This window comes from Euwallacea similis, chromosome 21, assembly GCF_039881205.1.
Source record: "Euwallacea similis isolate ESF13 chromosome 21, ESF131.1, whole genome shotgun sequence".
Taxonomy (NCBI): Eukaryota; Metazoa; Arthropoda; class Insecta; order Coleoptera; family Curculionidae; genus Euwallacea; species Euwallacea similis.
The window spans coordinates 3254249-3268258 of NC_089629.1; the positions used below are offsets into that span (position 1 = coordinate 3254249).

Below are 14010 nucleotides of genomic sequence, written 5' to 3' on the forward strand. Positions count from 1 at the left end.
AATACTACAAAAAGTTCTAAAAGGTGGGAAGTAACGTATTTTTTTCAATTATGGAAAGCAATCGCTACCGTTGTTAATCATAATGGGATTGTGCAGGCATTCCTAATGGTAAAACAAACCTTTTTTCTAGGTGATTACCAGATACTCATATTGAGAAAAGTCGAACTGGATGAGAAGACACAATATGAGAATAAACAGAGAAGTGATGGGTAAGAAGAGAAACTACTGAGTATATTCAAAGGAGAGATATACAGAATCATTTTCCTAAACTTAATTTAGATTTATCGCAATCCATGCTTTTTCCATAGACTCGTACATGTCCTACCTTCCGCTTTTTTCGTTAAATGAAGATTTCTCATATGCTACTTCAGATTCTAGCAGAGAAACGCTTCGGCATTAATCCTTTTTTAAATGTTATTCACATTTTTCAACTAAATAATCCTTTAAGAATCCAAGGAATGCTGAAAACAGATGCATTTCAATTGGGCTCAAGATACAAAAGACAATCATTTGAGCCGAGAATACAATTAATAAATAATCTGCAATGGAAAATAGATTTTTTTTTTAATTGAGAGGTTTCAAATGTTTTCAAATGAAGTTAATCCTGAGGCTTTAACTATATTAATATAATCGTCGTGTGTCGCAGGAATTTTATGATGAATCGAAGGCACGTTTCAAGGCATTTTTGTATTCATTATCACTGTGATTAGTGAATAGAGTTTTTTTTATCGGAGCAATGGCGAATGGCATCAGTTCTATTTGCATTTTCGGTTAAATACCAAAGAGTAATTATCTCTATGTTTTCAATATTGTGACCTCAGTAATTACCGATTATCTCCAAGATAATAATAAAAAATATCGTTTTTGTTGTTTCTGAGGTTTATGGATTTACGGTTTTGTAATTACCCAACAACTTAAATTTATACAATTATTCTCGAAGTTTTAAGTAATGCTATCTCGCTCCGAGACGATATGCAAAAAACTCATTAGTTACCATGAAAAGGCAATAATGGTTATTCAATGATGAATCTTTTTCTACACTCGGACTATTCTTGTCCACTACCCAAGAAGTGTCCAAATATTGCATGAACGAAAGAGAATTTTTACAGTGACGTTAAAATGACCTCTCAAAATACTCTAGCTGCCTCCAACGTTAGTAAGTACAGGTCATTTTGACATCGTTACAGGAACGCACACTATTTCATAAACTCAAGACTCTGAACTCAATAAATGCTTGTTATGTTTTTTACGAAAATTTAATTTTTCTTTAATCGATAAGACGAAAAACCATAATGATTTTAAAAGGGATTTAAAGTTCGCATGACATATTTTCGTCCTGATTTCGATTACAGATATTATTAAACCAGCTGTTCAGTCATAGATTTGTGACGCACACTAAACCCAAAAAACTCATAAATTTGTCCAACTACAAATCGGATCAGATTTCATTTCTAAGAGTTAAAATGATGAATCGAACAACTCTTTGCAGCTCTAATCCTTGATATAAATTTTACTATTTTTTGATTTGTAGTGCCATTTAGATAACAATTATTGATAACATAATTTTGGAAATTTGTTGGAAAGAAGCTCAAACAAGAATGACTCAAGCGACTAATTATTGGTGAGTCGTCCATAAGCGACCGCTAAATCAAATCCCGTTTACATGATTGCAAAATCTTTCGCAATGGCCGCATTCAACAGAGGCAACAGCGATGCAACAGTTGTCCAGCTGTTTGAAATTCGCAGCAAAAATTGTGTCAGCAGAAATTTTAGCTGTTGCGTAACTGTTGGCTCTGCTGAATCCGGCTAATGGAGCAATAATTTGAATATTCTTATTATCGTAATTACTGCTGCTTAGAACCTGATTGTGGAAAATATTTATAATTTAAATAATTAAGAATGTCTGACAGTGATTTAGTATTTGAAAATGTAACTGATCTCTCACACGAATTTTAATAATCTGACGGCAATAAAATAATAATTTACCTGCCAGCCATATTTTTAATCATGATTAGATCTTAAACCCTATTTAATCCATTGCACAGTTAGACATTATTTTGCGACAACTTTTATAGATTTATGTGTATTGGAATTAGTTTGTTCGATTAATAGTTCTGCCATGTTTCTTTTTGCATGGCCCTTAACCATCAGAAGGACTAATAAGAGTTTTGCGCCTTTAGATGTTGTTAAATGCGTCTTCGGATTGTAAAAATTAATCACATTTTTGAAGCTTAAATTAATAAAACGCTTAGGAACAACGAGTAGTCTAAGCAATTATCTAGATTTCTATAGGTACACGAAAGTTTTACACGAAAACGAAAAAAAAACTTCTGCAAAATTGCTGGATCTCAAGAGACTTGCGAAGTGTTGTAGAAGTTCTTTACAATTGTGAACTTAAGTGCAGCAAAAGTAAAGGCGTACGGTACGGATTTTAAAGGAAGTGAAGACAAAGGCATATAGATCATAAGGTTCGAGCCCTGTATTTTTAAGTACCAGTTATTCGAAGAATAACGAGAAATGCTTAACAAGTGCATGAACAATCTAACTCCAACATCATCAACGGGATGTTGGAAAGCAAAACGAAGTGCCGTTGCAGCAATGTTACTTCTGCAATGGTCAAAGAAAAGAACGGATGAAACGTGTCGCTACTTAAGAAGGACAATAAAACAACATAATAATTCAATAAGGAAAAGAATCGAGCGGAATGTGCCATACAATGGGGGCACCATCAACCCTCGATCCGGGAAAGACGACGATAACAATTAGATTTCTACAATTATTGTTCAATCAGAAGACTTTAACGCCTCCTCGACGCTGAAAACATGTCCCCCAGGAAAAGCTCCGGGTCGTCGGAGGTCGGATTCTTGGGTATATCAAGATTGTTAGGTGGGTAGGCGCTTTGGTGGATCCCACATTACCCGACCGCCAGAACAAGTTTCGAATCAAACTCATGATTTATTTGATTTTTTTAGTTTACAATATTTCCGGACAGAACAGCCTTAAATAGAAAACTTTCCAAAAAAATACGATTTAACAACGTTTTTACCACAACAATAAACCAGAGTTGGGCCAAGGAGACCTTATTTTTTTACCTTCCAGGTCATCCATACTAACCAGTTGGTTATTCTCATTAATAGTGTTTTTTCTGTAATTGAAGCCACCACCCTCTTGAGCCTAAAGCGTAAATTAGCACTTTAATTTATTTCACGTTAATCCACTGTGTCCATATATTGTCACCAAACCTATCAACACAAAACGTATTTGTCTCGTTTGTTATATCGACAAGAACTGGAGGCTCAAAGTTTATACGACATGTATTATTAGACTATCGATAAAACAAATTTGCATAAAAGAAGGTTTTTGTTCAAGATTTTTTTGCTATTATTGGAAGGACTGATGCACAATTTCATTTTGCGTAAATTTTCGTGATGCCGAAGGAGAGCTTATTTTGAAAAATATGTAAATTATCACTGAAATTGTGTGCACGAAAGTTATTTGTTCAGTTATCACCTGATTTTCAAACCTAAGGTCCGGTTGGGCACCTACTAATTGGATTACAAAAAACCATTGACCAGTCAGTATAAGAACACAATGTCGACTTGTTACTTTTCAGAAACTTAAAACGCAACTTCGCTGACGTTTTTTATTTTTTAGAGTATTTTAGAGAGTTTTTCGATAATGATTTCTGATCATTTCTGTCAGTTTTGACCGAATTTCTATAGACTCCTTGGGATTTCCAGGAACTTAAAGCGTAATCATTTGCGAGATTTTAAGGGATTCCTAAGGGTTTTTAAGCAGAAGTTTCCAAAAAGTTTCCAGAAACTTTTTGGGATTATTCACAGTGTAACGATTTTGCAGACTCCGAGATTCCCAAGGGATTCTCATACGTTTCATTGTAACCACCATAATTTCTAACGTTTTTTCGATGAACGAACGATATGGAGAACAACGACAATAGATTTATCAAAGATTTAAACTCTGGGTTGTGTTTCAAACCGCAAAAGCAGAGCCTCTGGGAGCAGCCTGATGAGACATCTACCGAACAGAGTCAACACTTTAGAGTTATTTCGCTTATCGATAGTGTCGAAAAAAATCCAGAGCCGTATTCCGTCTATATTGAGTCGATAATGGAGAGTGATGATTGACTTAAAGAAAGTTCTCAAGCAGTATTGCAGATGGTGACACTAAGTGGTTTGTGTAAATATCAATTAATCAACATTGCTATTGGTATTATTGGAGTTAGCCATTAAACATGACATCCCATAAATGGTCTTACATTATCAGTATTCAAGGTCAAAGGATGAATATTTCATAACTGTCAGGGCATATTTTATTAAAAATTTGTAAACGGGTTTTGCTCAAACGGTGACTTTTAATGTTCACTATGGTGTAAAGAAGAATTTGGTAGTGACCATTAGTACGCCACTGAAAACTGAAACGATTAAACGTCGTCTGTGTGGGTTATTGCAACGAATAAATGATCACGGTCAAGTAAATAAACGATTCTATTAATAAAAATCTCTAGAGGCTTTGCTTTTAGTTCACATTCGAAGCGCTTCATAATTTTACGCTCATAACGCTAAAAATCCAGAATTTTTGTGCTAATATGACGTATCTTATCGAAATCTGCCTTTTGTTAGCTGCCATTCAATCAGGTATGTTGAATCAACACCTCATGAATAACTGTAATGAGATTTCCTCATAAATCCACCTGATACTAATGTGTTTATTCTTTGTAGCCTTAACAATAAAGTGTTACTCTTGTAATGTGTCCACTTCCACTGCAGATGAAGATGGCTGTAATGGCATTGGCACTTTTAAGTACTGTCCTGCAGTCAGTGTCTGCTTAGCAGCTACGTACAAAAGTATGTATTTTAAACGTCGATTGTTGTAGATGGGGAATAAAATTTGGAAATGTTAACAACGCTGTGAAGATTTGTTAATCTGCACTAGTTCTCCATCGTCAAGGTGATGTTTCGAGTATTCATTATTCTTGCCTGTTCTTAAGAATGAGAAATCTGCATTAGTTCGAATGCATCATTCCTATAAGCAATATAGAAATAAGAAGATCACTGATATTTTTATGAAACATGTCATAGTCACCTGACGCACATTTATTTGCATGAAAAGATGTATTAACACTAAAGAGGCGGAAAGATTTAAAAAACTATACAGGATATGATTGCTTCAATACTTTGCACTGCTGTTGCCCAACTTATTAACACGCTTATTTTAAACAGAACACCCGGTATGCTTATTTTTCTTTTAGTCAAATCTGGAATCGTCGAAACCTACACGACCATGCAGTCCTGTTTTGTGGACATGGCTGGGCAGGAATGTGACAGTTTCTTCAAGTCCCAAAAAGACCTTCTTCGAAATGTGGCCATAATACCTGAAACTTGTTATTCGTGTCCTGAGGACAACTGTAACGTGAAAAAAAATAAGTCAAGTTTCGCTAATGTTCTCAATAGCTGTTTTACCGGAATTGTTGTTAGCGTTTTAGGCTGTTTACTGTTTCAGTTTGCGGCGTTTTAATGTTGTAATAAAAACGTAAATTAAGTGTATATAAATGTTTGTTTTTAATGCTGTTGTTAATAGAGAGGTTTTATTTTTTTCTTTTAATTCCCAAGTTCTCGCTACAGCACGCTTCTGTGAACGAGGAACCGAAGACAGATTGATCAAGTTAGGTATCAAATTTCTCTTCAGAAATATCCAGTGCCGGTACGGATGCCACTGGCACAACTATAACTATGTTTTTCATTACATAGCGCGCTCATTTGATGGCAGTTAACGTAAAATTACAATCAAATATCTCCAGCGGTTTGGCAAAAAATTTGATTTTTTGAGCCGAATTTTGATGCTGTTTGCCAACTATAAACTCAGGCCCTGCATAATTTTGCAACCCCACAAGACAAAGGCTCCACACAAGAAGGCCGAGACTAGTCTAGCCTTGGACTTAATCTGGCTTTGTTTCGATATTCTTTAGAGACGAAAAAACATGTTTTTTTCTTCGTAATTAATTTCGGACACTCTGCACTTCCACATAAATACTTTTTCAGTTATTCCTGCACAAAGATGAATGTTCGAGGTTTTCTCATAAATTCGAAACCTGCCTAAGTTTCTCTATATATCATTCTTATGTCATCCTTGCTCCCGTCGGTTAAGCAATGTTCGGGATAAAAATTGGATATTTGAAACGAAAGTTAGATAGAGTTAGTCCATGAAAATGGTCGTTAGTTCTTTTCCCGTTTTAAAGGTGAGAAAAACTGGCTTATCACACTGCCAACTCTGAAAGATGTCTCAAAGTTAAAGCTCCAATGTTCTCTTCATGCTGAAATGAACTTTTAGCGCTTTAGTGTTCTTCTCAGCTGATAAAATTCCCTCTAACCCCTATTGATCCTATTAGAATGGTAATCGAGAGCTGCTTTCCCTATGGATTTTTTCATGACACGTTCAATTTTTTCCTTCAATTCAATTTCTACTCATCGTTCAAGTATTCATCCCCCAATGTCCCCAGTAACAAAAGACAAGTCTCCATGTCGAATATTTTTTAATTAACGGCTAAATGAAAAGCTCCGAGAACGATAGAACGATGGAAAACCCATTTCCGACCGTGAACGGTAATAAATCGGAACACGGCCAATAAAAAGGTGAACAATAGTTCTGTCAGAGAACTGATTGATATGACCAGGGCAATTTCAGAAGAGCTCCCACGTTTTTTTGACGAAGTTACATTAATTCGTCAATCTATTTTCTAATATAATTGCACAGATTTTCGAATTTTGAGGTGAATTCGTCTCTGGTATCATTCGGGGCATTGAACCAATTGATCCGCCGTTATCGACGTGCAGCCTATCGCGTTAAATAAAGGTAAATAACCCGCCCAAAAATTCTTCATCTGCAAAATTAATCACTGAAAGCCAAATAAAAAAGAGACGAACACCTGTCAACATTAAAGCGGCCATAAATCATTTTTATTGATGGGCTTTTAAAGTATGATTCTTTCGGAACAACACGCGAGGTTTCCCAATGCTGGATCCGCGTCTCTTCTAATGGAGAGAAATTACAAAAAACAACTACAGCGGATGCGAAATTTGTCTGGAGAAGTCTAACAAAGTGAAAAATGAAAACTTGCAATAAAGAGAAAGTGATCTGCAGAAAGAATTCTAAAAATAAAAAGTGGCACAAATTGTCAAGACCTTTTCCAAAACGCCAACGGACTGAAATGCACCGGAGGATCGATGGCAAACAAAGAAATAAATCGTGAGGATATTGAGTTTTTGTGGTTCTCTGGGTATCTGAAAAAACAAATTCTTAACGTTCCACCTCATCCAGGAAACTAGAAATAACCTTACCCAACCCAGGGCTGCGAGCACGAGGGATTCTGAAACGCCTGCGCCCCCAGCTCTTTGAAAATTATTCAAGAAAGACGCCGCGAATCGCTCTAGTGACACACATGACGGCGTGAGGGGCGTCGCGACGCTCATTCATAGGTGCCGCGTAACGCGTGTCCTGGATCCACAGGTGTCCGGCTCTAATAAGAATCGCGTTAATCCCGCTGTTTTCCAGGAAAATAATTTGTTCCCGTGATTTTATCGCCTCTTGTTCGATTTGCGGAAATTCGTTGTTGTTAAGGGTTTGTGAAGTGTTGCAGGGTCGAGTCTATTTCGGACGTTTATTTGTTATTTTTAGGTTTTAATTAGCAATTTGTATGGTGAAGTGTTTTTAGTGTAAATTAGTAATTGGGACAGCGGTGTATTGCTAGTATTGGTAGGTATAAGTCAGTAAAAAACTAATAATTACGACTTTCCGAGTGACCATTAAAGACTTATTAATTCAATATTATGTTAAAAATTTATTGGTACTTTTATAAATTTAAAAAACAACCTACTAGCTACTCGGAAAGCTTCGAATAACAATTATAGTTCCGATTTTTTAAATTGTGAAATTTAATTGACATACATATTCAATTCAGTACGTAGTACCGGAAAATAGCTATGATGCGAGCAACGCGCGCCGCTGGATCGCACTTTAAAATTTGATAAAATAGCTGAGTTTGAGGGCAGAAAATATTGATTTAAGCAAGGTAGGTACGCCCTTGCTTCTGAGAATACACCGTCAGATTTCTAGAATATAACTCCTACTTAGGGTTAAATACTGGCAAAAACTTCCGAGGAAATTCATTACTTTCGGATTCAAAATGCTTTCAAATTTCATAGAATAATTAATTTGATATGCTAAAACCTCGTACGGACTTCTTGTATTGCTCCGCACTCCAAGCGGTGTAACATGGACCGCGCAGCAAACGTGATCATTTTCCTAAACATGTTCAGGAGCAGAGAGCACAACACTCTGCCACCTGCTGTTGATTTTTAGAGCGCATCGAAGAATTGTTTAATAAGGAGGATCGAGGAATTACAGATTTTTAAAATTTAATAATGTCCCTAGAGGCAGAAATGACTAAAGGCTTTATTTAATACGTTCTCAAGGGAAAAAAAAATGACATGGATTTCAGGTGCTCCACCTACTAAAAGATTTGAAAAATATAAAAAAATATTCACATATTTTCTGCCTTTGGGGGAGCTCTTATTATGTGCTTGAAGTAGGAAAATTACAGCTGATGATATGAATTTTTTCCCGTTCCAAGCAAGGCGTGTAATACGACAAAAAGGCACTTGAAATAATTTTTTCCAGGTCGCCTACTCATCTTCTCATCACAACCCATAAATCTTCTAAATCCGGCGCATAACGCATGGCTTTGCCTAATAGCTATAGAATAGGACCAACGCTGTAAACACAACATGAGCAATACTTTTTTATTTGAAAACACAACACTTTGAGGGTCGGGAAAATAGTTTATTCAGTCAGAACAAAGAAATGTACAAACAAAAAGGTATCTCACAAATGAATACCTCTATTCGTGACTATGTTTACTTTTGTAATTTTCCTTCTTCCCACTGCCACGACGACCAGAGTTTTTTGCCACTGCTACTTTCACATGCATTTTCTAAGTCCTCACATGATCTATGCGACAGCGCGTTCTGCTCTTTTCACAAGGTCTTGGACCTCCTTCTCCACTTCAAGCCTAAATGTGTAGTCGTAGAAATGTTCCAAAACATCGACCCCAAAGCAATTTACCAGTGGCATCTGTTACGCTTTGGCAGGCACGACAAGATTATCTTGATCGTGTATTTCTTAGCTTTTCTTTCTTTTAAGGTTTGCATGATTCGTTTCCAGGAAACTAAATTGAACGAATTTTTAATGTGGATCAATACCATCGTGCAGAAACAGGTATACGTGTGTCACACTCTATTTACGTTATCTCCGAATCCCTGCATGTACAGCCTCTATCACGTCAGCAACATTTTGTGAGTAAGTAAGTTTGTGTATCGTCTTCAGCCTGCAGTAATCTGCCCTTTGATCCAATTTCCAGCAGCTTTCCAGCGGTTTCTAATATCCATTTTGGCCTGTAAGCTTTTCCTGTTGCGTTTTGGCTTTGGTGCTTCTCTAACAGACACTTTTCCTACAAATTTCAGCAAGTTCGCTAAGCGTGAAAAGGTGTTGTTATTGCTTTCAACGTTTGCGGTCACTATTTTTGGGGGCCTTTCTTTTCTTTGTTGGTCAACGGAGGTCCCTGCTCCAACATTCGTGAAGTTGAGTAGGCACGTGCTCGCAGGAAAATAATTGTTTCTAGCGCGGGCGAAAACGTCCCCTGTATGTCCCGTGCGATTTTTGTTATCAGACAGTAATTGAAATTATACATAGCTAGATGTACATATTGAAATGTTTCCCTAATTAATGAAACGACTATAATATAGATTCCGCCAAATCAATTAATGATTTTACGCTTAATTTAGGAAGTGCGTAATTGCTTCGGTGGCTATTGAAATGGACGCAGCGTAATAATTATTACCAATTTTAAAATCTTGGACGGTAAAACTGCATGAATTCATCCTAGTTCAGTTTGCAAATGTGCAAAACAAGGTATATAAACAAAATGCATGTAAACAGGGCTACCTATACAAGTAAACAATTACACTGCACTAAATGAGCGTTTTTGATTATTCATGCGAGTAATAGTGCAATCAACACAAAGTTAACTTTGAATTGCAATAGTAAAAGCTTTCAGAATCAGAGAAATATAAAGCTTTCAGTATGTATATAATAGTGTTAAATTCAAACGAATTCATTACCATTGGACACGTTTATTGGCGGGAGGCGGCCGGCACGTAATTTGCAAAACTTTTATGTGGTAATAAACCAAGAAATATCGGTGATTAATGACTTGGAGTTCATGCGGAATATTGAAGGAAAGTCGATAAATTATTAGTCTTTTGTAAGGACTCTTAACTTTTGCAGGAGCTTTGCTAAAGCGATTAACCTTCGTTATACTTTTCCAGGACTTTTATCGGTAACACTTTTTTTAATTAGGCTTGCCCGGACCTTTTAAGGGCCGTGCGGGAACTTTCGTGAATAAAGGTTAAGGCGTGTAGTTTGTAGACGGCACTGGTTTTGACCTCCATAGCTTTAATACCTACTTATTACATCGATACCGTGTCACGAAGCAAATGATTCTAATTCTTATTGTCTTTGTTGTCAGGGCCGGCCTTAGTAAACCGCGGGCGAAATTTCTAATCAACGCTCCCACCCCCAAGAAAACCCGCCGACCAGAAAAGTCCGCCTCTTTTCCTCTTCTGCCGTCGCCTAACCTCGTCCATCCCCCCGCGCAATGGCGGTACTGCTCGTTGTTCTGATCGTCTTCCTCTGGGGGACTTAAATGGTACGACTAATCCTGTAATGTGGGAGGAAGTCGCTTGTTCTGACTCATCACTGCTCGTTTTTATAGATATGTTAGCACGTAAATCATGAGTTTTCCCAATCGCCCTTAGATTTAGATTTAGACTCCAACAGCTCTTAGAAGTTACAAAGGATTATCTTTGCTCGAAACAGTATCTCTGGGACTTAGGGCGGTCCGAATGTGATTGTCCAGTTCACAATTGTCCGGCGGCCGTTTTGTACGTTGCCAGATTCCGGTAGCGTATGCGAGAAATACATCAACTTTGCTGCTTCAAGCCGGACTCACCTCCATCCACATTTTTAATATTTCTTCCGGGATTACCAGGCTTAAGAAGCTTTCTTGAAAAGCCCGCACCGATGTAAACCTATTAGCTTACAGGGAATGATATGTGGACATCCCAACATTACATTATTGGTATAGATATACATGTGTACTTTTAGACGGGTTTCGCAGCAGTAATATACAAGAATTCTCTACATGCATTGCGTTGAGAAACTGCGATCCTAAGGTGCAAAAAAGGCATAAAAATGTGTCGTAAAATAGCGAGGCGATATATACGTTAAAACCAGAAAAAGAAAATGTCTTCTTTTAGTTGCCTTGCTGTTGAATATTTCATGAACATATCAAAAACATGAAACATCAAACATCTAGGTATTCACATAAATCCATGAGTTGCCATTTTGGTGCGAAGGAAATTTTTATAAGCCTGCAAAAAACTTTGCGGTTGTGTGAGGTATCATCTAAAATTAAAAATATCGCCTCAGAAGAAGCGAGGTTGCTCTAACTAAAGCTTCGTTATATTACGTCGCTATGAACTTTATGAGAAATGTGTGTGTCTTTAAGCTTTTACTGAAACATAAAATCCTATATATTCATGCAAATACCGGGAAAACTTCGTTTCCAGCATAGCCACTTAAAGCTCCTAAAGCTAGCTGGAATAAAACCCCATCATTCAAACTTCCACTAAAAAGGAGTATTTTATTCTTCTACCGTAGCCCTTCAGGCCATCGGGGCACTCTCGATACGCACCCTCTTTACTACCGATCTGCATATTGACGAAACTTTCCTTTCAAGTCACATCAAGTTGTACAGTTAGATTGGTTTTTGAACAAATCCGACCCTGCAGTATAAAAAGCAAAAGTCCCGGAATGGAAATGAGAAGCAATCGTTTCTTTTCTTTTTCCTCTTTCAAGCCGCAAGTAAAGTTTGGATTAGTTTTCGATTAGTGTGAACTCCAGATGTTACCTTCAGTTTTTGGTTTTCTAAATTGTGGTGAACGGTATAAACAATGGAAACTCTTGTTTGATCTTTTGCCTGCGGTTTCACCTCAATGTCGGTTTTCCAACTTTTATTTAATTTAGTCGTAAATTCCACACTACCCGGGATTAACTAAATTGCAATTCTCAAAAAAAAAATTCTTCGCCATGTCTCTCCACTACGGCACAACAGGGAAGTACGAGCGAATTTAGGAGTTTATTTATACCTTTTTTTAACTTTTTAGGTTAACTTGCAATTTAGATAGTATTAACTTGAAAATAATGAGGGTTACGCCGACGAAATTTACATTTAAATACAAAGGAGTTATATATTTACAAAACAACATTGGAAAAAATTAGTCTCTGAAAGGTTCCAGTGCCGGTGGCTAATTTTTTTTACCTCGCGCCGACACGTTCGATTCCACGGATTAAGTCACGATTTAGATATTATTATCTTGAGACAGGAAAGCTCCACCAGTGAGTTTCCACTGGCAGTATTTAACTTGAGCCCAAAATTGAAATTGTGCAGATACAGAATGTTCACCGAAAAACAAAGGAGCTGCAAGATACGGCCTATCTCAAAACTCAGAAAACCGTCTCAAACAAAACTTACTTTCACCAAAGTATTGTCGTTCCCAGATTATAACCAGTTTGCTTCTGTCAACATGGGAGAAATTAATTGTGTGGGTGTTCTTTAAGGCATGCAAGCATAAACAGCCCTTTGTTTTTCGTCCAATCTACACCTCTGGCTCAATTAATGTGCCTGGCAGGTTACACCTTTTGTTTCTTGCTTATTTTAGTAATAAATGGCACAATGGAATGATCGAAACGAGTCATTATGAACAGATAATTATAAGGATTATGTTAATTATTAGCCTTACGAAAGGAGGTTTAGGAAGTGTGGTATAGCCGGTATTTGGCCTTTGCGCCCTTGCAACAAAAACACTTAGGTCTATACATAGGTAATAATTTACAGAATACACAGAGAAAAAATTACATTTGTAGAAGTGAAAAGACAACAATGTGGGTTCAGAATGATCCTGTTGTGAAGATTTTCTTTCCCTTTTATCAGAATTTGTAGTAGTCTTTCAGTTATTCTTGTCATGTGTGGGCGTTCGTGGAGTAATTGGGAAATATATAAAATTTTGATGAAAATTAAGTTACTCAAGTTTCTAATTCAATACAGAGTGGCATACAAACGTACTTATATAAACTTCACGTGTAAAGTTTTTTTGTAAACTCGCCAATTAGGCGATTCAAACGACCTCAGAAGTACGTACTTCCTCTTCTCGGAACGTATAATTGGATGCTATTATTTTTACTTGGTTCTTCCGTCATTTTTATTTTTTGGAAACATTAATTTGAATAAAACGTGAATAAAATTCAACGGTTCCACGCAATACTAGAAATAAGCAACTGGTAAAATTACCTAGCTGTTTTATCATGAAATTGTATTTTGTACTAAAATTATTTTACAAATTTTGTTAATAGAGTAATAAATTTATTTATTAGATTTTTTCAGGGCCCATTGTGGCCAGATAAACCGCTATTCCAATAATAAATAAATCAACTACGACTTACATTTAAAAAACACATCTTTACGTTAAAACTGAGAAATTGATGGAATTACAAAAATGTCCTTCACATCATCGTGGTCCACTCAAAAAAGTCCAACAGTTATATTTGTGCATCTCAGGAGATAGCGACATGATGATGGGCTTATCCAAAATGCACAAAATCGAGCTTTTGATTCTGCCTCGAAACGAAAGATTATATCGAAAATTTTTAACCACTTCAGAAGATTTGTCTCTAAGAGAGACATAAGAAGAGACATTTGTTTTCTCCCTTCTTCTACAGTTACGAAACGTTGATGATTTCTATCACCGTCAAAAGGGATAGATTGAAACTGAAACACCTTGTGTTTTTTGTCGCTGTAATTTTCAATAACTTAACTAT

General features: G+C 36.6%; 2 protein-coding genes across 3 annotated transcripts in view; both read left to right on the forward strand.

Moving 5' to 3' along the window:
* Positions 1-5560, forward strand: part of LOC136415901 (uncharacterized) — a 50851-nt gene extending 45291 nt beyond the window's left edge. Inside the window, exons 2-4 of one of the 2 annotated variants that reach the window (XM_066400800.1) lie at positions 4592-4655; positions 4740-4865; positions 5270-5560. In XM_066400800.1, the coding sequence (XP_066256897.1) occupies positions 4607-4655; positions 4740-4865; positions 5270-5535 (441 nt within the window). In that variant the 5' untranslated portion in view covers positions 4592-4606 and the 3' untranslated portion in view covers positions 5536-5560. Of the gene's footprint in view, positions 1-4404; positions 4656-4739; positions 4866-5269 lie in introns of those variants that run through there. The other variant, XM_066400799.1, reaches the window with a different exon arrangement.
* Positions 5561-7464: 1904 nt separating this feature from the next.
* 5-HT2B (5-hydroxytryptamine receptor 2B) overlaps positions 7465-14010 on the forward strand; it is a 43846-nt gene continuing 37300 nt past the window's right edge. Inside the window, exons 1-2 of the mRNA XM_066400823.1 lie at positions 7465-7636; positions 7693-7770. The gene's annotated coding sequence lies outside the window, so the exon portion shown is untranslated. The remainder of the gene's footprint in view (positions 7637-7692; positions 7771-14010) is intronic.